Source organism: Nilaparvata lugens, chromosome 5, assembly GCF_014356525.2.
Source record: "Nilaparvata lugens isolate BPH chromosome 5, ASM1435652v1, whole genome shotgun sequence".
In the NCBI taxonomy this organism is placed as follows: Eukaryota; Metazoa; Arthropoda; class Insecta; order Hemiptera; family Delphacidae; genus Nilaparvata; species Nilaparvata lugens.
The window spans coordinates 11628926-11653846 of NC_052508.1; the positions used below are offsets into that span (position 1 = coordinate 11628926).

General features: G+C 34.0%; 1 protein-coding gene across 1 annotated transcript in view; it reads right to left on the reverse strand.

Moving 5' to 3' along the window:
- LOC111047389 (cytoglobin-2) overlaps positions 1-24921 on the reverse strand; it is a gene marked incomplete in the record, with an annotated part of 290098 nt that overhangs the window by 15185 nt on the left and 249992 nt on the right. The window contains 1 exon segment of the mRNA XM_039427689.1: positions 7054-7287. Coding sequence (XP_039283623.1) covers positions 7120-7287 — 168 coding nt within the window.

Here is a 24921-nt window from a genome sequence, read left to right on the forward strand (position 1 = left end):
ATGATAATGAGAGAGATATTTTAAGAAACTTTTGACATGATTTGCAGAAATATAGTCCAAGTTCACATCTCTCTGACCACACTGTTTCTCTGGGTTTCTCCTGAATCTTTCTCAAATTATCTCTCTCTTTCTACCTCCCTCTCTTCGTTACTCTCTCTTTATACTTCACTCTCTCACACTCTCTCTTCAGCACGATCTCTGTCTAATCCAATAAGAGGATAGTATCAAGCGGGGAAGTGGTTAGTGTTAGTAGTGGATATACCAATTCAGCTCAGGAAAAATGAGGCAAGGTGTTTTTCTTCATAAAAAGCTATCAAGACAGCCTCTTCTCAAGCTAACACTTCTCTCTCATTCTCCTCCTCTCTCTCTCACTCTCTATTATTTATTTTTAGTTATCAATTTGAAGTTTAGATTTTCTGTTCATTTTTCTAATCTATTATAATCTTGATTTTGTTATCATAGTATTCATTTGTATGTAATGTAAAGGGTTGTGTGACAGAGAGGACCTGGAGTCCTAACTCCGCCCTCAATGAAGGCAATCAATTAATCAATCAATCAATCTCTCTCTTTCCCTCACCCTCTCTCTCACTCGCTCTCTCTCCGCAGAGAGGATCTGGAGTCTTTCAGCCCTAATGAAGGCATATAAACAATGAATCAATCTCTCTGAGAGAGTGTTGGCATGATAGCTTTCTATCCTATCGTACCGTGACGTGTCGTCCCGGAATGTGAGTGTGAGCGCTGTTTATGGTCTGGCTGCAACTGTCTACAACGTTGATGGAAAGATACATTTTCAAGATGTTCGATGTTTTTGAACGGGTAGTATTATAGTCAACTGTCTACTAACGTTGATTGAAAGATAAATTTTCAAGATGTTCGATTATTTTGAACGGGTAGTATTATAGTCCACTAAACAGCTGATTTATGATGAATAATTCTAAGTCTGATTTTTACTCTAATATTGGCGTATGAAGGAGGCTTCTTTTTCCTTGTATATAATCCTTGAAATGCAACATTTCCAAAAATCTTGTATATAAGTCGACGCGCAATTTAAAAAGGAACATACCTGTCAAATTTCATGAAAATCTATTACCGCGTTTCGCCGTGAATGCGCAACATATAAACATATGAACATTTGAATATTTAAACATTTAAACATTAAGAGAAATGCCAAACCGTCGACTTAAATCTTAAACCTCACTTAGCTCGATCAATAAACAATCAATCAATCTCCCTGAGATGGTGTTGGCATAATATGAAATGAATTTCATCGGTGTGCTATGACCAAAAAGTCCATTTCTTTTATTATATTAAAGCAACAAATGACAGAAATTTACACTCAATACTGCTTTTTGTCTGGTGAAAGTGAACACCGAATCTGTTGCATAGCACACTGGAGGCTTCAGGAAAACCTCCAAACTTTGAAAATTCTGCCCCATGGAGCCCCTGAGACCAAATTTGATGATTATGTTGTGAACAATTTATCGGGAGCAGGAAGCTTTTTTGTTCAGCTCGCCAAGTTGAGTCTATGAGTCTATGGATCTATATCCATGGATAAATTTCCATATGAAATTTCAAATTCAAAGAAAGACCTAGGGAAGATCAATATTTCAAAGAAATTCGAAAATTTGAAAAACTCTCAGACAGAACTGTGCATCTCACTATGCTTTCAACAGTTGTACTGTAGGGTACAGATATTCACTCCTGGTGGTCCAGGAACTGCCTTAGTTTAGTTTATAGTCCAGGCTCAATAAAAGGTATAGAGGGAAAAGTTTGGAACACAATACAATTTTTGACCCCGCAGTTCTTTTAGGGATAGTAAGGGGGTAAACATATCAAAAGTCCTCACTCCTACCCCGTTTGCTAAGGTGGTGGGGGTGGTTTGAAAGTACCATATTTTGGTTTTTTGCATATTTCACAAGAAATATGCAAGTTTCGAAAATTTTATCCGAATACAAAATTGAAGCTTATTAATTAGCCTACAAGTTTTACCTGTAACATGGCCCCATATCGCTCATAGGTTTCTAAATATGAGCTTTCAAAGTTGTTAAGGTGCGTACAGATATACGCGCCGCGAACATGAGCAATTCACTTTTAATCAGTTGATTATATCTGTATTTTTACAGAAACGGTAAGATACAGATATAAAAAGCTTGGCATCAGCTGATTAGAAGTGAATTGCTCATGCTAGCGGCGCGTATATCTGTACGCACCTTTACATTCCAAAGAAAACTGCTACGGCTCCGATTTTACATCTTTTTAGCATTTTATAGCCTTTTCAACCTTAACTTTTCATCAGTTAATTGAAGAAATCTGTGCTAATCATGAGCTTATAGAGCATCGTATTCTCTTCAATTTCATGTATTAATTCATCATTTTACGCATCTCCCTATGATTGTTGCAGATATTATAGTGTTGAGTGTAAAATCTTCATATCAATAGTATTCAATTTTTCACAATATTAAATATTAACTGAAAATAATATAATAATGAATATATGTTAATGATATTAATTAATGAATATAATATATAAGAATGATTCATTATTGCGGTCACAGCACTTGAAAAAATTTGGTGTGGTACACTCACACAACTTTCCTTGTTCATTGATCTATAAGCCTCATTAACGAAGATAATTTAGGGAATAACATTATGCCGATTGGCGGCTAAATAATTAAAACTGCGATTATACTATTGTTATTGTCTTCAGAGTACATTTTCCTTTGTTTGAATTGTGAAATTTGAGGATTTTTTAAAAGTTGTCAAAACAGCTGTTCTACAAATAAAATATCGACATGTGTTCTTTTGAATAAACTGCTCTACCTACCTACCTCACGCACGAGAAGGAGGTTACAAAGTAAATTTCTCAAGGATGGGGTGGACCCCCTGTTAATTTCTCAGCGAGGAGACTCACGCCAGTTAATAGAGCTGATATATAACTATACAGGGTATGAATTTGAAAAAAATCGGTCAAGTCATTTTTGAGAAAATCGTGATAGAAATTTAACAAAATTCATTCTTCTCAGGAATATTACGGAGCTCCTGCAATTTTCCCAGAAATGAGACTCAAGTCAGTTAATAGGGCTTATAAATAGCTATCCATGGTATAAATTTGAGGAAAATCGTTAGACCTGTTCGAGAAAACCGTGAAAAACATGGTTTTTTAGTCATTATCCGCCATTTTGAATTTAATTTTATTTAATTTCTTATTGTCGGATCATCATGGTATAAGGACCTTAAGTTTAAAATTTCAAGTCAATCGGTTGATTAGGAATGGAGTTATTGTGTTCACAGGCATACACACACAACACACACACACACACACACACACACACACACACACACACACACACACACACACACACACACACACACACACACACACAAATAATGTTTTTGGACTCAGGGGACCTTGAAACGTATAGTAAACTTGAAATTGGGGTACCTTAATTTTTTTTTGGAAAGCAATACTTTCCTTACCTATGGTAGTAGGGCAAGGAAAGTAAAAACGTGAATAATCGTCATTAAAACTGATGCCTGAAATCTTCTCTAACAGCAATTAATTGAATAATAAATTAATCCCAAACTCAGACGATCCTCATCACAAGACAAATCAACCAGATCAATCAAGTTGACATTTTTAAACCAATGGCGTACTTTTCAATTAATTGCTACGTCACAATCCGCGCTCCTCATTCATTGCATTAGCCCACACAGATTTCTCAACTCATCTACGTCCCAAGTCGTCTTCCAATAACTTATGACACTAAGTAGCAAGTTTGTCATGACAGACTAATTTATTTTCATTGTTTGTTTATTGTTGAGGATTTTACTTTGCCGGCCTCAAACTTCCTTCTCGCACTGCCCCTTTATAACTTCCTCCTCCTCCAAACACTCCACCCCCTCCCTCTCTCCTGCCAACACAACCTCCACCTTCTCATCCTCCTCCTACTCCTCCTCCTCCTCATCCTCCTCCTCATACCCCTCATCCTCCTCCTCCATCTCCTCCTACTCTTTCATCAACATCCTCTTCTCCTTATTATTCTTGTTGTTCTTCTTCTTCTTGTTTTCTTCTTCCTTTTACCCTTCTCACACTCCTTCTCCACCTTCTCTTCCTCTTCCTCCTCATCCCTCCTCTCCACCTTCGCCTTTACACTCTCCTCCTTCTTCCTTTTTCTTCTCTACCTTCTAAATTATTCTTTTATTTCTTCTTCTTCTCCAACTTCTCCTCATTCTTCTTCTTCTTCTTTTTCTCCTTCTCCTTCTCCTCCTCTACCTTCTGAATTATTCTTCTCTTTCTACTCCTTCTCCAGATCCTCCTCATTCTCCCTCTTCTTCTACTACTTCATTACCTTCTCTTCCTAATCCTCCTTCCCCTCCACCTTTTCCTTCCCCATCACTACTTACAAAATCTTTCTTTTCCACCTTCTTCTTCTCCAACTCCTCCTCATCCTTCTTCTCACCCTCCTTCTACTCCTACACTTACGCCTCCTCCTTCCACAATTTTCTCTTCCTCCTTCTCCTTCACCTTTCTTTTCTACCTTCTTCTTCACCATCTCCTCATCATCCTTCTTCTCACCCCTCCCTTCCTCCTCCTACTACTCCTCCTCCTCCTCTTCCTCCTACTCCTCCTCCTCTTCCTCCTACTCTCCTCCTCTTCCTCCTCCTCCTCCTCCTCCTCCTCGCAATCTTCTCCTTCCCCTCTTCCTCCACCTCCTACTCCTCCACCTCCTCCATCATCTCCTCCTCTACGTTACAGCCAAGTTAGGTATTCTGGTTTGCTACCCCATTCCCCCTTTTCTCCATAACTATAGCTTTGTTTAAAATCCCCCCAGCCCTTACCAGCCCCCCCAAACTGCCACCATCTCTCGTTAATTAAACGTGAGTAAGATGGGGATTAGGCGCGGAAATAAGCCTTTTTCCCAGTATCCCTTTCAAACTAATGCAACTGAGCTCTTTATGCATGCCTTTACTTGCTACTCATCCTCCTCCTCCCTTTCCTCCTCTTCAACCCCCTCCTCCTCTTTTTCCTCCTATTCCTCCTCCACCATACTCCTCTTACTATTTTCTCTTTTCGCTGTTTTTCCCTGCTTATCCTGGTACTCCTGCTCCTCTTCCTCCTCCTCCTCCTCCTCCTCCTCCTCCACCATCTCATCCTCCCCCTATCTCCACTTCCTCCACTCTTCTTACTTTTTATCATAATTATTCTCCTAATATTCTCCCTCTTCCTTCTTTTTCAGAGTGTGTCCTTTTACATTTCATAATCTAAAAGCTAAATATAGCGAAATGGATGTATCAAAGTTATGTATTTTATAAACTGTAGAGAAACTGAGTGACTGGTATATTATTTTAAAATATCATATTTGGTTCTTGTTCTGATTTCACTCAAACCCAGACTCAGTTCAACTCAACTAGAATCTATTTGATTTAACTTGAATCGAATCAACTCTACTCAGTTCTACTCAAATCAACTACACCCAATTACATTTTACAGGACCCAAGCCTACATAATTCGACTTGATTCAACTTATTTCAACTCAATTCAATTCAACCCAATCAACTCATCACCATGCAATTCTACTTAACGAAACTTAACTCGAATCAACTCTACTTGGCCGGATACAACAAGATTTGCCTCATTAAAAAAATAAAAATAAAATGGCCGGATACATATTTGCAGTGCGTACCTACTCCAACGTATTGAGGTGTCGATGATGAATGGGCAAATTATATTGAGGACCAAATGGAGATCTGATAGTACTGAAGTTGAAGAATAATTTGTAGTGATCTGAAGATGAAGGTAGATGATAGAATTTGAGAACACGAGAGAAAAGTATGTGATGGAAGAGAAGAGAACAAGACAAAAGTAGGGATGAAGGATAAGAAACAGGTGAAGTTTGTTGAGAAGTTGAGGTTTGGTCTCACCTACTCCAATGCTAAAGCTTACCCACTCGGATGAAATGGTTTGTTTGCCCCTCGCAGTGTCAGTAATGTACTGACTTCGATAAGCAAAGGAAATATAGTTGAATAAAATCGCTTCCGTAAGGCCATGTTCATTCCGAGAGGCCTCAACTATAGAGGCCTCGAATAAATCAACTATTTTGTTTATAGTATCGTGTCCATGAGATGAAACAAATCAATTCCAGTTCTAGTGTTTTGTAATATTTCGTCTTCTAGTCTAGTCGATGACTCAGCTAGTTTGTAGAGTTTGGAATCACAGACGAGATTGCAAGAGATGTCTCTTTCTGACGTGTCTGCTACACAAAACTGTTTGTAGAACCTCGTCTGCATTATTACCACAAATTCAACGCTGCAACATGACTATCCTTTGTTGAAATTAACTTCGGACTTGGGATGTACATGCGCAGCAGAGAAAGCACACAGCGGCAGGGATACTGCGGCGGCTATGTTACCGTTGTGTACCGGCCAGCGTTCTCTAATTTCCAGTGAGTATTTAAGCGCTCATGTTAAACTTGGAAGTTTCCTCTCTGCAATTACAGACTCAACTGAATCTATTCGACAAATTGACAACTACGCTTCCACCTATGACTCAATCCATCACTGCAATTGGCTGATCTCCCTCCATTTCTCTGCACCGCAAATTTCTTCAAGTCTGAAGAAGATTTACACGAAATATAGAGATCGAATGACGGGAACTTGTAATAATGTAAACGGTCCACAACATTTTAACTTGTCTGTTTGTCTGTTTTCCCGCAACATTTGCGCCAGAGCAAGAAGAAGAAGAAATTGCCAAAATTGCCAAAATCATTAAACAAACTTTACAAATGTGAAAAATATAAAAATTTTCATATACAATACATTACAAAAACTTAAAATTAAAATATTTTCCATTAAAAATCGATTATAATATTATCATTGGCGTTACCAGCAAAACTAAGTAGTTTGAGCGATGGCAACGAGTAATCAGTCGAAGAAGAAGAAGAAGAAGAAGAAGAAGAAGGAGAAGGAGAAGAAGAAAAAACTGAATTCAAACTAAAAACAAAACTTAATTCAACTAAACTAAACTCGACTTAATTTCACTTTATTACTGATCACCTGTTATTGTTTGCGTGCGAGACTCCAGCGCCGCTTGTAGAGCGAAGGCCGCCGGCCGGACTGCTGCTATTGGGCGGCCTTGGCGCGGTTCGCCTCCTCCTCGGCGCCCACCATTTCCGCCTTCATGATGGCGCCCATGTGCGCGAACAGCGCCGTCCATGCAGCCGCCGTCTCCGCCGTCCATTGCTGCTCCAGGGAGGGCCGGATCGCCTGGATGAATTGCGGACCTATCAGCTGCAATACAAAACAAACAACCTTTTATGAGAATAAAGTACAATTTGAATTTCAATGTCTCCTTTCTTTTGGTTACTGAATATTTTTCAGTTCAAACTTGGAATCCTGTATATAGATAGTGGCAAACCTTGTTGGGTAAGGGCACAGAGGAAAGAAACACTACTTGAAAGGAAAGAAACGGAAAGAAACGAGGAAAGAAACACTACACTTTATGCTTATTCCGTGGTAAGGGTAACTTATTTACTCTCCTGAATTAATCAACAGGTTGAAACCCAAAGATTCAAACCTAAGCGATGTTACGTAGTCTATTACTGTATCCTATACTATTAAACGAACAATTTCTGTTTATATGTTTAGATGTTTATAATGTTTGTATTTCACCGGATCTCGAAAACGGCTCTAACGATTCAGAACAGCTCTAACGAAATTAAGAACATAGTAGGTTTATAATATGAAAATTTGTTTGCACTAGGTCTCATCCCTGGGAAAACTCGCTGAAGTACATGAAAAGGATAATTCATCCTTGGAAAAACAGATGATAATTACGTCGTCTGTCGATAACAGAAGATGCGTATGCCTGTGTGGGAGATCAGCTGTGTAATCAATCAGCTTACCGTATCTTGCGAGAAATCTAGACATTTTAATAGACTCGATCAAAATAATCTGATTTGTTGACATGAAAAATGGTAAATCATAATATTCAAAGTTAATAATTATTTTACAGTTTTAAATGATTAGTGAGTGTTATTTTGTTATTCAATTAAGTTTGTGAACAATCTAAATTAGAACTTTTCTGTTTTTAAATATTTGGACTGAAAATTGAACCTGAATTCAAGTGTATGGAACATAACCTATGTTTTGGACCATTTATAGTGTATAAATCGAAATTTGGGGAAGAAACAGTTTTGGGCTGTGCCTGTTAGTCCTTCCCCAATCATTTTGAAGAATTGTGTTCTGTTTATCAATAAATGAATAACTTGCGAAGCTCGGTGCCCCGATATTAATTTAATAAACTACAGCCGTAAATACAGCGTAATTGCACCTTAACTCTGAATTCTGCCACTAGACGTCAGCACATGTTGAGTCATTTTTTCAACTCTGCCTACTCTCTCCCGACTGTAGTGAGTGTAGTTCCAAACTTTATCAATAGTTTGCAGCTTTCAGTGGGTGAAAAATTCAGTAATAGAAAGAATGCTTTTATGAGCTTCACAAACAATAATAATTGTTCAAAAGTTTTTCACCCTGTCCATTTGTTTATTCAAAATAGAATAAGATCCAATCAATTGTAAATGTTATCAGTCCAATTATCTAGTAGAGATTACTTGGTAATCAGTGTGCATAATTTCTGTATTATCCGAATTCATCCCTTGACTGCGCAGAGCATCGTGATATGATCCGTTGCTGAAATACCCGTGGGAACAGCAATCCAGGAATCCCTCTCTCACTCTATCTCTCCTCTTGTGAGACTGCCTAAATAGTTGAGATGACATTCTGGGTTGAAATCTTCTCTCCTCCTCCAATCAATGGCAGGATTGTCATCAAGTCAATTTATTTGGAAATATAATTTTTGATAGCGCTTTTTCACTCTTCAATAAATCAAAATTCACAATTCCGGAGCTACACTTCTACAAAAATGCAGTTCCTTATTTTTCTAAAGTTACCTTGAAAAGTGACTATTCCTGTACTGATTACAGTATGCAAAGAATCACTTTTCCGCTCTAGTGTGCAAAGTATTACATTGCGTACTCTTAATACTTTGCTTATTATCTTGCAGCCATCCCAATCAGCTGTTGACATTGTTGGAGTGTATTTTGAATGTGAATTTGTTCTATCTATAATTTCTGATTTTCAAATAAATAGAAAGAGAACTCATTGAATTATACATTTTGAATATTATTGATTATTCATTATTTCAAATAATATTTTTTCATTCATAAATTGATTAGTTGAAAAATGATTTACAAATAAAGATTCACTCAAAATTATTCAAATTTTTGAATTAATTGGATTGATTTAATTTTTAATTTGAATAAATTATCGATCATTAATTTTCAATTGGATTATCAAGTTTAAAATGAATTAAAGTTGTTATTAATAACAAAATTATACAGGCAAACATCTGATTGATTTCAGCCATCATTTTACCCATAATCAACCACTTCTCATATTAAATGGTAACTGTAGGAAAAATTAATGTGAAATATGTGTGCAAAGTTCCTCTGCTGCACTCAAGAAACCTTTCCTTAAACGTTTCTTTCGGTGCAGCAAACTGTCACTTTGCGCACTAGTTGCACAAATAACTATTGTAGAAGTGTTAGTGAAGATGAATTGGAGATGAATATTATCCTGCTCAATAAAAAATATATGGAATTTGGTTAATATTGTAGGCCTACAGTCAACATAATTGCAGTTCGTAATGGGTAGTGAAATAGATGAGTATTAACATAATTGTTTGGTAGCAGGGTTTACATTTTAAGACTTCTACAGTATTTTCAGTCTTCTTGTTTAACAAGGGCAAACTTATTGATCTATAAAACTAGATAGCTAGCTACTTGAACAGAAGTACAGTATGTCACAATACCAATAACAGACTCTCATGTCGACAAAAAAAACTCCATCTAGTAAAAGACAACAACAATACGAAGTTGAAGCTGTGGAAGCTATAAAGCTAAGAGAAGTCCTAGAAATAGAAATAGATTCTACTCTTGTTTCCAGTTCCCACAGCAATAATAGTTCTTTATGACGCAAGTCTATGAGATTTTATTTTCATTTTCATTTCATGTGAGAGCTTAGTTGAAGCTCAATTTATTTGAGTGAACAGTGAGAGCTTATTGGAAGCTTAATTTGAGTCAACGCTGAAAGATTATTGAAACTTGAAAGCTTAATTTGAATCAAACAGTGCTTGCTTGCTTGCGATTTGAAAAATCATTAGTGTTTTAGCGACTGGAAATTAAACTACAAGTATTTGCAGAGTGGAACGCGTTGATGTCAGTTTTAGGGAATATAACTGACATTCTGAAGTGAATTTCACTATAGGAACAACTGCACCGATGCATGAACATCAATATGAACACAAATGTAAATAGAGATGTAATAATATTCACGGACTAATATAACTTCATAGATTGTATGTGACCATGTGTCATTGTTTAATTCATGGTTTGATTGTAACTATACGGATTTGGAAAGCTGCAAATTAATATTGGATGTTTTGGGCTTGAACAATTTACTTCCAAATATCGGGGCACCGAGCTTCGCTCTGGAGTACAAAAGCATAGTTTATATTTATTTATTCATTTGTATATTTATTAATTAATTTATTTATTCATTCATTCATTTATTTATCTTTTCATTGATAAACAGAACACGATTCTTTAGAAAGAGTGGGGAAGGACTAACAGGCACAGCCCAAAACTGTTTCTTCCCCGAATTTTGATTTATACACTATAAATAGTCCAAAAAGTAGATTATGTTCCGTACACTTGAATTCAGGTCCAATTTTCAGTCCAAGCATTTGAAAACAAAAAAGCTTGAATTCAGATTGTTCACAAGCCAAATTGAATAACAAAATAACACTCACCAATCACATAAAACTGTGAAATAATTATTAACTTTGAAAATTTTGCTATACTTTAATTTAGAATGATAAATTCTATGTTTGCTACAGTATAAATAGAAGAATAATGGAACTTGAATAAAATTATATCGTTGGTCATGTCAACAAATCAGATATTTTGATCAAGTCGAATAAAATCACCAGATAATATTTCTCGTGAGATAAACTGATTGATTGCAATAGTTCAACAACTGAACATAATTCTGTCTCTCTCCCACACACGCACTCGCATCTTCCATTATCGACAGACGAGAAATTAGCCAAGGATGAATAATTTTATTTCCATGACCATCAGCGAGTTTTCCAAGTTATGAGACCTAGTGCAACCGAATCTCTATATCATAAACCTACTATGTTTCAAATTTCGTGAGAATTGTTAGAGCTGTTTTCGAGATCCGTTGGACATAAATAAATACCCAAATAAATAAATAAATATATACAGAAATTGCTCGCTTGATATAATAGGATAAATTCTAGAGTTGATTGTTAAGTGCCTAAGTGTGCCTAATCTTTTTGCTGAAAATGTTGCCAACGTGGGTCAAAACTAAATTTTTATTTTTAGTGAATGATAGTAATGATGATTCTCTCCTAATCATTCATTTAATGTTGTGATTATAATATTCATGAAATAAAATAAACGAAATGAGAAGAAGATATAATATATATGATATCATATTATGATTATGATAATTATGATAGTGCCTAAGACTTAAAATTTATTATCCGCCAGAAATCGTAGAAGTTCTGAATTTCAAGACAGTTTAAATAATACAATTATTTTGAAAAAAAGAAGAAATTATATACTTAGCTAATTACAAAATTATAAAAATGAAATAATATGAGAAATAGAATAATAAAACTACAGTAGCTGAATTCAATATGAAAAATGCACAATAATACCATTAATTTGGTATGAAAATTCAAATAGCTCCATCCAAATATTGGAGGGAAAAAATAGAAATTTGAAATTTAAAAATGAGATGGGAAAATTAGATGGATGGACTTTTTTTTTGAAAATTCTAACAAGGGTTTCGCTCATTGTAGCGTTCAGCTCACATTAACCTGGTTAAACATTAAACTAATCAATCAATATGAGTTTGTATCAACAAAAATACAATAATTAACCGAATGAAGAAAGAAACATAGAGTAAAAATACAACGACAGCAGACGAAAGTTCGTAATTTTTTCCTCACTAAAACAAAACTCAAAATAATGAGCAAACCAACTCTGACATTCTCGTTAAAAATTGAATTTGACTCGAATCATACCATCTCTATTTTCCATCTTGCGATTTCAATATTAATGATTTTTCTAATTAATTGCAAACTCTCATCACCATAGTATGCAAATTTGCTCCGCTGGATGCATGCATGCAAATATTGATACAGCGAATGAATCAACTGGTATCGTCGTATCAAGTGCAGGTGGCGTTAAAAATGCAAATTTATTTTCCTGGAATATACGCGTTTACTGTAATCTGTATTACTGATATCCTATTAAAAACAATAATACGAGTCCCCTTTTAGATACATACAAATTGAAACTGTATACATTTTTTGCTCATTATCACAGGATTGATGAATGAATAAATAAATAAACGATGAAAGAGTGAACCTGAATATTACGATACTAGATTATTAAATATTATAAATGATTTATATCAGATGTTATTATTTTACTACTAGCTTACCCGGCGAACTTCGTACCGCCAAAAAGTCAATGTATCTCATGTCACACTTGACTTTATTTGGTGAATCATGAAATTTATCAGACAATAAAAATTTTCATTTACATCTCAATACGGACTTCCCATGTGCGTAGTAATGCAGCTTTTATAATATTCCGAAAACATATTCTTCTCAATAAATTGGTAGTAATATCTATCAGTAAAGTGTTGAATTAAAAAAAAAAATAGATAGGTTAAATCAGTGTTTCAAAGATGAAATGTTTTCATAGTTGTTGATTGTCAATAGATGGTCCAGGAAATATGAGATGTACAAGGAATTCCACAGAATTCCACATTCTTTCCATCTTCCATTCTAGGATGAATATAAGCTAATAAGCTAAATTTAAAAAAAATGTAAATTAGTCTGTTATTCTTCAGTAATTAATGAATGTAATATGAACAACTCTCTTCCATGAGGTGAATAAATTCTTCGAACATTTTTCAGTTTCTCAAAGATAGGGGAGTGATAATTATTTGTATAGGTCTTCCAAGGAACGATTATCTACAGCTGGTACCAATCAACTACACTCACTTCAACTCCAAACTACCGTTTTAATACCAGTACACAATAACTTATCACAGGGTGACGTGTTTATTATACAGCTGGTAACTTTAGGGGCTAAATCATAGGTAGCCTCTCGGCCGAAAATTTCGAAAACATAGGTCTGTAAAATGGATTAATAAATAATTATTACCCCCTATTAAAATTTCTGGTCAGACACTATCACCAATATTCACACAACATATTCTCAAAGTTTCATGCCGTTCTGTCAAGTAGTTTTTGAGTCTATAGGGAACAAACAAACAAACTAACACACAAACAGACATTCATTTCTATATATAGAGATTACATTACCTCCCTTATTCAGATTTGTTATTTTCCATGGACATTTTTATGTTTCCGTGAAGTTTCGTAATTTTATGAATCTTTACATTACCCGAGGAAGTATTGAGCTTTGAATGTACGTACCTTTTTACTTTCCTTGCCCTATTACCATAGGTAAGGAAAGTATTGCTTTCCAAAAAAATTAAGGTACCCTAATTTCAAGTTTTCTATACGTTTCAAGGTCCCTCGAATCCAAAAACATGATTTTTGGGTGTTGGTCTGTGTGTGTGTGTGTATGTGGGTGTGTGTGTCTGTGAACACGATAACTCCATTCCTAATCAACCGATTGACTTGAAATTTTAAACTTTAGGTCCTTATACCATGAGGATCCGACAATAAGAAATTCAATAGAATTGAATTCAAAATGGCGGATAATTACTAAAAAACCATGTTTTACACGGTTTTCTCGAAAACGGCTCCAACGATTTTTTTCAAATTTATACCATGGATAAGCTATTCATAAGCCCTATCAACTGACATGAGTCTCATTCCTGGGAAAATTGCAGGAGCTCCGTAATATTCTTGAGAAAAATGGCGGATAATTACTAAAAACCACGATTTTCTCAAAAATGACTTGACCGATTTTTTTTCAAATTCATACTCTGTATCCATCAGCTCTATCAACTGGCATGAGTCTCCTTCCTGGGAAACTAATGGGGGTCCACCCCATCCTAGAGAAATGGACTTTGTAACCTCGTTCTCGTCCATGAGGTAGGTAGATAGAGCAGTTCATAAAAAGAACACATAGTCGAGATATTTCATCTGTAGAACAGCTGTTTTGACGACTTTAGAATTATTTTTAAAAAATCATCGAATTTCACAATTTACACAAAGGAAAAAGTACTCTGAAAACAATCATTATATATACACATATATAGAAATCTGATCGTAGTTTCAAATATGTTGCCGCCAATCGTCATTATGTTATTCCCCTAAATTATTCTCGTTTGAGAATGGGGCTCACAGTTCAATGAGCAAGGAAAGTTGTGTGAGTGTATCACACCAGATTTTTGAAAGAGTGATTGTATATATTTCCACATAGCTGGAGAGATAATCGAGCATGAATGGGAGTAGCGCAGAAATGAATGACATGAGGTGATGGCTAATTATTGTTTACTGTTCCCTGCTTGAAATAGTTCTAATTGCGAATTTACATCTATATTACATTCGCTCAGTAATATCATAGATAAAGGATAAGCATAAGGATGAGGATAAGGATAAGGATAAGGATAAGATAGGGATAAGCACTATATTTCTTGTCTCTGGTGATATCATTCATGTGCTCATAGTTCTAAAAGGTACTAAAATAAAACACAACCCTACCTACTGCCTTCTGGTGGCGGGATTCGGAATTAGATACAACTCAGGGGAAAGGTCACCAATTGGAGGATTGACAGCCAATCAGGAGTGAGTATACATTTCAGAGGGCGTGACCTAACTTCCCCTCTCTTCATTTGTCACAAATTTGTTCTTCCAAGTAAGAAAATAGTTATTTGTGCAACTAGTGCCCAAAGTGACAGTTTGCTGCACCGAAAGGAACGTTTACGCACGAGCCGTAGGCGAGGGCGGAATGGTTTCTTGAGTGCAGCAGAGGAACTTTGCGCACGTATTTCACATCAGATTTTTCCTACAGTTACCATTGAATATGAGAAATGGTTGATTATGGGTAAAATTATGGCTGAAATACATCAAATGTTTGTTTGTTAATAATTTTATTATTAATAACAACTTTAATTCATTTTAAACTTGTTAATCCAATTGAAAATTAATAATCGATCATTTATTCAAATTAAAAATTGGATTAATCCAATTAATTTGAAAATTTGAATCATTTTGAGTGAATCTTAATTTTTCAACCAATCAATTTATGAATGAAAAAATTATTATTTGAAATAGTGAATAATAAATAATATTCAAAATGTATAATTTAATGAGTTCTCATTTTTATTTATTTGAAAGTCAGAAAAAATATAGATAGAACAAATTCGCATTCAAAATACACGCCAACAATGTCAACACCTGATTGGGATGGCTGCAAGATAATACGCAAAGTAATAATTTGCGCACTAGAGCGGAAAAGTGATTCTTCGCGTTCTGTAATCAGTGCAGGAATGGTCACTTTTCAACGTAACTGTAGGAAAAAAAATTTCAATTTAGTTTCATTCATTCATAAAACATGATTTTAAAACTATTGTGTGATTTCCATTTCAAATGTTCGTAACTTGTGCTTTTTTGAGAACAAAACTTTTTCATTCAAAGTTGGAACTATGACTGGTTTTTCCAATTACATTAGCCATTTACATTGGTATTTCCAATTATAAATAGCAACCAACCGACTTGCGTTCTACAAAGTCAAATCACAACTTGAAGAATGTTCTCACTGACTTCTATACTACATACTATTCTATACGTAGTACATAGCTGACTCAATGTTGTAAAAACCAATCCGCGCGTGCCTATTCTATTCTGCCATCATCCGCGACCCGCGAAAGCCATCATTCAGTTGGCGCGCGATGCGAGACTGCAAAACTGCAAAAAGCCATCAAAGCGTGAAAATGTAAATAGAATCTGCTGATGCTTGGATGGCATCGCAAAAATACACTCCCATCACCGGCTGCACTGCTTGCTGTTATGTTTGAATAGCTTCTCCGGCGAAATGGGTGAGGCGTAAATGGAATAAGATGAAGCAGAGGAAGGAGAAGAAGGTGAAAAAGAAGAAGGTGGAGGAAGAGGGGAAGGAAGCAGAAGAATAAGATGAAGCCGAGAAAGAAGAAGAGTAAGAAGGTGGAGGAGGAGGAGGAGGAGGAAGAGGTGGAGCGGTAGAGAGAGAAGGAGTAGAAGGAGAAGGAGTGGGAGGAAGAGTGGTTGGAGGAAGAGGAGGAGGAGGAGTAGAAGAAGGAGAAATAGGAGGAGGAGGATGGGGAGGGGAGGAGGAGGATGAGAAGGACAACAACGAGAAGGACAAGATCATGCGATAGAGATAGATAGATAGAGGAGGTGGGAGAGGGGTGATGGAGGAGAAGACAGCAGCAGTTGAAATGGAGGAGAAGACGGGAGAAGAAACTAGGATGTGAAAGGAAAGTATAATAATAATAAGAAGAATAAGAAAAAGAAGAAGTAGAAGAGAACAAAGAGGAGACGGGAAAAAGTGTAAAACAATTATAGAGGAAAACAAAGAGAAGAAAATGGAGAAAGGATGAGAGGAAGAAGAAGAACAAGAACTAGGAGACGAAGATGAAGGACAAGGATGAGTAATAGGAGAAATCAAGAAGAAGACAAAGAAGAAGAAGAAGAAGAGGAAAAAGAAGAAGAAGCGGAAAAAGAAGAAGAAAAAGAGGAAAAAGAAGAAGAAAAAGAAGAGGAAGTCGAGGAAAACCAAGAAGAGGAAGGGGAAGAGAAAGATGAAGAAGAAATGGAAGAAAGAGGATGAGATTAGATTAGATTTCTTTATTTATGTATGCTACAATATTTACTGGCTTATACACTAATTTACATTAAATGACGATAATGCTAGTTATTAAACGAATTTCACAAAGTCTAAATAAGAATAAATGAGAATAAATGTAGAAATGCAATAAGAATAACGATAATAATATAATAATTATGTGATATAACTTCATAAATCGGCGATGTTTCAACAAATAATTGTAGATTCTTTTAGAAGGATATAAAATATCGTTCCCATTAACACACGACCGGGAGAAGGAGAAGAAGAAAAAGAAGAGAAAGTCAAAGAGGAGAAAGATGAAGAAGAAATTATCATTATTATTATTTTATTGATTCGATGATAAATGGAAGAAAGAGGATGAGAAAGAGGAGAACAAGGAGGATGAGAAGGAGAAGGAGAAGAAGAAGAAGAAGAAGAAGAAGAAGAAGAAGAAGAAGAAGAAAAAGGAGGATGAAACAAATAGAAGAAGACCAACGAGAAGAAGAAGAAGAAGAAGAAGAAGAAAAAAAAAAAATAGATGAAGACGAACGAGAAAAAGGAGAAGAAGAGGGAAATGAAGAAGTAGAAGAAGAACGAGAAGAGGCATAAGAAAAAGGAAAAAGAGAGAATGAAAAGCAAGAAGAAGAATAAGGAGAATTCGAAGGGGAATTTTAATGCAGCGTGACGGAGAGCAGAAGTAGCAGAAGGAGTGAGCGGAAGGAGAAGAAATAGAACCTAAGGGTTATGAAAAAGAGAAAAGGAGAGACAAAGGAAGGAAAAGAGGGAAAGAAGAAGAAAATAAATAGAATATGGATGATTGAAAGTAGCTGGCTTGTGTTGTAGAAGTGATGCTGGGTTGACTCATGTCTTGGGATTTATGGTGTTCTCCCATGAAATTCATGAGGATTCAATATCGATTGAAGCTGTTATCTCAGATAACATAAGGACTCAGCCAGACTATAAGGAGATAGACATTGGAAAAACATGTAGCTGGAAAATTAGTTGCCTGGAAATAAAGGATCAAAATGCTTTTAAGAAATTGAATTTTGTTTCTTCAACGATGAACAATCTCTAGTTCCTCAATTTTTGGACCGAAAATTTGATTAAATTTCTTGAAAAGGAAATTCTATTTATTTTATTACAAAGAAGCACAGATCGGGAGAGAAAAACTTAGTAATCTCTTGAGGCGATACCATTTTAAAGTGGAATTAAAAGGTATTCCGACTTGAAGGGATATGCGTAGCAGAGAAAAGTAGCGATACAGCGGCGGCGATGTTGCCGTGCTAAAACGGCCAGCGTTCCTAAATGAGTGTTCAACTGCTCATGATGTACATACTTAGTTTCCTCTCTGAAAGCAGTGTATTGACTGAGTCTAATGGACAAATTGGCAACTGAGCTTCTTTCAGTTTTCATTCATCACTTTAATTGGCTGGCTGTTCTTCCTCCATTCTTCTGCTCTGCATATTCCTCAGTCAGAATTTATTTTATGTCATAGTCATTCATTTTCAGCTGTTTTCCTTGCATGAAATCAATCCGGTAAACAGCTGTTTGCAGAACAAATAAGCATAATATGTTTAATCATATTATGATTCTCATTACAGCTGTAATGAAACCGTAGGTTTTCTTCACAGTCGAGTATGTTTCCTAGTTCCGAAATAGGAACAGCAAAACTGCTACAAGAAAAAACACCTTCAGCGCTCCAGGTGGAAGTTTCGTCAACTTCCAGATTCGGAATTTGTAAACTAGGTTATGTTTATAGAATGCATGTAGTAACGTCAGCACAAGCAGGTAATGTTTGCTATTTCCTTATTATTACTCTTTAGATTATTATGACAGAAAAAGTGTGCATTAATTGGACGTGGATGTCTTTTGCAGAGCTCGAATATTCTAGTCTCGCCTAACGCTTCGACTTGAAACATCATTCTCGCCTGCAAAAGGCCCCTTCTCGTCCTTGTTGTGTAAGATATCATTGTATGGCCTTTTTCTAATAATTTCCATTCTGGCAATAATTTATAATATCGAAACAACTAGGCGAGCTGTGCTCTCACATAAGAATTTTTACATCTTCTTGTCTATTGTTTCTCAATTGGTGCAATTTGAAAGAAAGTGGGTGAAATTACATATTAGGTGCTAATTATCAATGCACTGGTGGGAGGAGAGGAGAGCAATTTCAGATTTATTTATTTGCCATACAATGATAAATACATATTCAAAGCATAATAATAGATAATATTTATCCATAGACAATAGATAAACTGCAGGTAAAAACAACAGGCATTCGCCCAAAACTGCTTTAAACCTTAATTTGGAATACACAGTCTACAGGTTATGTAAATGATAACTTAATTCACACACTATTTTCAGTCCAAAAAATGTATGTACTACAATAATTTTTAATTTTTGAGATTAATTAATTTCAAAATACAAATCCAAACAAAAATCTTCCTTCACAATCACAAAAAATATTAAGCTTTATAAAAAAAATAAAGATTGAGCCTGTTCCACTTTGCACAGAAACTTATGATCTGTCAGATTATATGTCTTATTATCGGTCATAATTAATTATGATACTTCATGATTATGAAGTTTGTTTTATGTTTTTACGGAAGTTTTATTATTAATCTATCTAAGTTTAAAATTGTTTGTTTCATTCTGATTTTTATATCCAGATTGCTGATTTAGTGTATAAATTGAAATGGACATAACCTATAATATTTGGACAATTTAAGACAAAATTATGAAATTGAAGAAGTTTTGGGCAGTAGCCTGTTTCTCTTTTTTTACTTCTGTATCGTTTACTCTATCCGAAAGATACATTTTCTATGTGCTCATTTATTCAATTCTCCTATGATTTATTAGAATTATTGAATTTGAATAGATTATACTTCTTGCAGCTTTCAGTTTTATTAATAATTTTATTAATCATTGATAGTAAGGTTGAGTAGGTAAGCTTTTCATCATGCCTCACGCTTGTGGCGCCATTATGTAAAGACGTGCTTCCTGGGGGGTTATCTCTTATGATAGAGTCCCACGTTATGAAGCCATTGTGTAAAGTTGTGTTTTTGATATTTACGAGAGCAGTTGTTAAAGTCCCTAATTTGCGAATAAATTCACAAATAATTGAGGCTGTCCGGCTCGCAAAATTGCTGGGTTAAAACCTCAGCTCTAGCTCAGTGGTAGATACATGAATTTTCCAAACACAACCAATCACCATAAGGTTCAATGACTGGTGATTATTAATTCTTACCGCTGCTTCTATGAAGTTCTTGAAGAATACCAGTGAGAAAATCAAAAGAATAATTGATGACTGACTATCAGTAACCATGTACACAATAGAGAATAATAAAGACCAACTATAGTTTTTTTCTAGTTGATCCTTAAAACGCTTGTCATGAATACAAGTATTCACCAATTTATCCTTCTGAAATTCCTTAGAACTTACAACGCCAGTTCTTCAAGCTCTCTGCATCCTTATATGATATAACTGGAACCTTATTAATATAATTATCAATATATTTTTTCTGGCAGACTAATGTGACTATCATCAAAGGATGATAAGTACTGAGTGCTATTAATAAGATCGATATTAATTGATTCAATAATTTTATATGCTGCTGAATATTTATTGGTACCAAAACAGCTCAAACTGTATATCACGAGATAAATTAGGATAAAATAAATTTCTATGATTTGTATGCTGACATAAAACACAAAATATATTCCCATAAAACAGTGTATATAAAATTTTCTATATCTATAATTTTCCTTAAATAAATTCTTTTCTAAAATCTGAATAATTATCACAAAGTTTGATAGCATTCACAATAGTGAGTTTTAAAATTTATGAATTGGTATTTAATACTGATATATGGACTTCAAGTCAATTCATAATTCTATCATTTAAAACTTGTTTGGTCTATAGATTTGATATGACTTTCTTTGATCAATTAGCAAAAATAATAATTAATAAGTTAATATTCAAACATGAGATCTCAGGGCTTTTAATGAGTTCATGCCATGCACGGAAGTAAGCTTCCTACATATATCAAATAAATTCATAAAATGTTCTTATAAACTATGTGATAGCACTCAACACATTGCGAATTTTTATTGGATTTGAGTTAATTTGAATAGCGCTTTGATTAATTCCCCCAACTATGCGTAGAAAGGCCTTAAACGAGCTCGTTTGATTTATCACTCACATTAATGACGTTCTTGACGGTCTCGTGGATTGAATTAATTATTTCCAATAATTAATTAGGCAGGTCCCTTTCGTCTCTGCTGGGCTAGCGCGTGGTCCAGATTTCTTATAGATTTCTCTCCGAATTAAAGATATATTCATGGGAATTGATTACAAATTACGAACTCTTCAACAACACTGAGTTCACAGATAATTTAACATTAATTACAAATATTTCATCACTAACAATATTCGATTTTATTTGAGTGGTCATTTGACTAGGTTATCTTTATTTTCCATTTTATAATTCTATTAAAATTCACTGGTTCACTTCAAATATTCTGTGGTGCTAAAATACCACGTGACAGAGCTTATTTAATATTCATAAAAATACATAATTTTCACAAAAGTATGACTGAGTGGATATTTCAGATAAAGACGTTTAGTTGTTACAAGATATTGAGAGTTTCCCATTCGGATACAAAAGCAGGTGAACTCCAAGAAGTTTAGGACGAGAATTATCATTCATGGCAGTGGCGTCGCTCATTCGAGAAGATTATAAATAGGGCGGCGAAACAGTGCTGTGGCTCATTAAGTAGCATTACTTGCCCAAGTGTACTGCTCCAAGTTTAGAGGAGTAATTTAAAGTTTTTGATTGCATCTCCACTCTCCAGCTGCGCGGCTAGAGTACAACTCCTCAAGCCGGATGGAATCTTTAAGAAGAATTCTCGGATTCCCCTTGAAAATAGTACATATTATATCAGCCTAAAAAGTATGGGAAGAGCAATAAAGGCTTGGGTTCGTTTTATCAAAGCGGGAAATTCTTCTTCTTCTCTCCTTCTTCTTCTTCTTCTTGGTCTTCTTCTTCTTCTCCTTCTTCTTTTTTTCCTTCTTCTTCTTCTTCATCTTCATCCTGCTTTTCTTCTTCTTCTTCTTCTTCTTTGTCTCTTCCTCTCCGATTCAACATTTAATCCGTCTTTCCACCTAGGAGGATAACTCCAATAAAAGAACTCTACTTATAAAGTTGTGGAGAAGAATACAAAATGGCGGCTATTACTCAACAAAGTTGGCTTATTTTGTTTCAGATCCCAAGAAGTAGCCAGTCAGTTTGAAAGGTGGCCTGCCTTACTGCAAGTTTATTTCATAGCCTGCTATAAGCTGTTACTTGGGGTCCACGTTATAGTGGCAGTATTTGATTGACATTGGTGTTGCTATCATTGTCTATCATTCGACAAAGCTGATAGTATAGCGCTATACTTTTATAGCTCCGCAATATTGCCAGGTCGGTTTTAAACAATATTGGTCCATAATCAATGAACAAAATTATCAATAATTATCAATAAATCAATCATAATTTTCTTGGCGAATGAAATATAATTGAATATTTCAAACAAGAATAAACTATTAATATTGCATAAGATATACTGGTATCGGAAAGGCTAATAATTGACAACGCTGTTCTCTTATCTTTCTCCACTGCCATTATAACGTGGACCACACTGTGATATCATTATTTCTTCACATTTATTCCTAATACTGAGAATTTGATTATTCAATTTCAACTGAATGTAAAAACGTTTTGGAGCAATTTTTCTAGTTATAAAAGTTTTTCCACCATTTGAACACACATCGATTTTAGTTTGTATGGTATTTTCCATCCTTATAAATTCAATTAGATTAAACAGATAATATTAATTTGTCAAGTTCCGTTTAATATGATAAAATTCATAATGACGGCTAAATATCGTACGAACAAGAATAGATGTGTGTGTGTGCGGGGCTTAAAACAGTTGTTATACTAATAGTTCTGTGAACAGTAGACCTCACGCAGTATTCTCATCCACAAGTACCTGATTGAAAGTAAAGACCTTATAAAAGCAATAGACTGGCTTCTCCACACATCTTTGAACATTTAAACATTTGAACATTTAAACATTTAAACATTTAAACATTTAACATTTAAACATTTAAACATTTAAACATTTAAAATTTAAACATTTAAAATTTAAACATTTAAAATTTAAACATTTAAACATTTAAACATTTAAACATTAAACATTTAAACATTTAAACATTTAAACATTTAAACATTTAAACATTTAAACATTTAAACATTTAAACATTTAAACATTTAAACATTTAAACATTTAAACATTTAAACATTTAAACATTTAAACATTTAAACATTTAAACATTTAAACATTTAAACATTTAAACATTTAAACATTTAAACATTTAACATTAAACATTTAAACATTTAAACATTTAAACATTTAAACATTTAAACATTTAAACATTTAAACATTTAAACATTTAAACATTTAAACATTTAAACATTTAAACATTTAAACATTTAAACATTTAAAATTTAAACATTTAAACATTTAAACATTTAACATTTAAACATTTAAACATTTAAACATTTAAACATTTAAACATTTAAACATTTAAACATTTAAACATTTAAACATTTAAACATTTAAACATTTAAACATTTAAACATTTAAACATTTAAACATTTAAACATTTAAACATTTAAACATTTAAACATTTAAACATTTAAACATTTAAACATTTAAACATTTCAACATTTAAACATTTAAACATTTAAACATTTAAACATTTAAACATTTAAACATTTAAACATTTAAACATTTAAACATTTAAACATTTAAACATATAAAAATTTAAACATTAAACATTAAACATTAAACATTTAAACATTTAAACATTTAAACATTTAAACATTTAAACATTTAAACATTTAACATTTAAACATTTAAACATTTAAACATTTAAACATTTAAACATTTAAACATTTAAACATTTAAACATTTAAACATTTAAACATTTAAACATTTAAACATTTAAACATTTAAACATTTAAACATTTAAACATTTAAACATTTAAACATTTAAACATTTAAACATTTAAACATTTAAACATTTAAACATTTAAACATTTAAACATTAAACATTTAAACATTTAAACATTTAACATTTAAACATTTAAACATTTAAACATTAACATTTAAACATTAAACATTTAAACATTTAAACATTTAACATTAAACATTTAAACATTTAAACATTTAAACATTTAACATTTGAACATTTGAACATTTGAACATTTAAACATTTAAACATTTAAACATTCAAACATTTAAACATTTAATCATTTAAACATTTCAACATTTAAAATGTGTACACGATATCTCATCTCCCAATTAACGGAATGACTTGAAATGTGGAACTTAAGGTCCTTACAATATAAGGATCCGACACGAAGAATTTCGATCAAATGCAATTCAAGATGGCGGCTAAAATGGCGAAAATGTTGTCAAAAATAGAGTTTTTCGCGATTTTCTCGAAAATGGCTCCAACGATATTGATCAAATTCATACCAAAATAGTCATTGATAAGCTATATCAACTGTCACGAGTCCCATATCTGTAAAAATTCCAGGAGCTCCGCCCCATCTATGCAAAGTTTGATTTTAGATTCCCAATTATCAGGCTCCAGATACAATTTGAAGAAAACATTCCAAGTGGAAAAGATTGAGCATGAGAATCTCTACAATTCATGTTCATTTACACCTAAAATTGAAAATAAGCTTGAAATTCGAGAAAATGTAATTATTCAAACCTCGTGTGTCTCCAGCCTTATTGTCCTGTCACCAGCTGGCTCAGATCTTTGAATAGTAGACTCGAGATGCGCGTGAACAGCAGCGTCAGGTGATCAATTTTCATAAGGGCAATAGAAGTTGTGTGAGTGCGCCACCCCAGATTTTTTCATTTC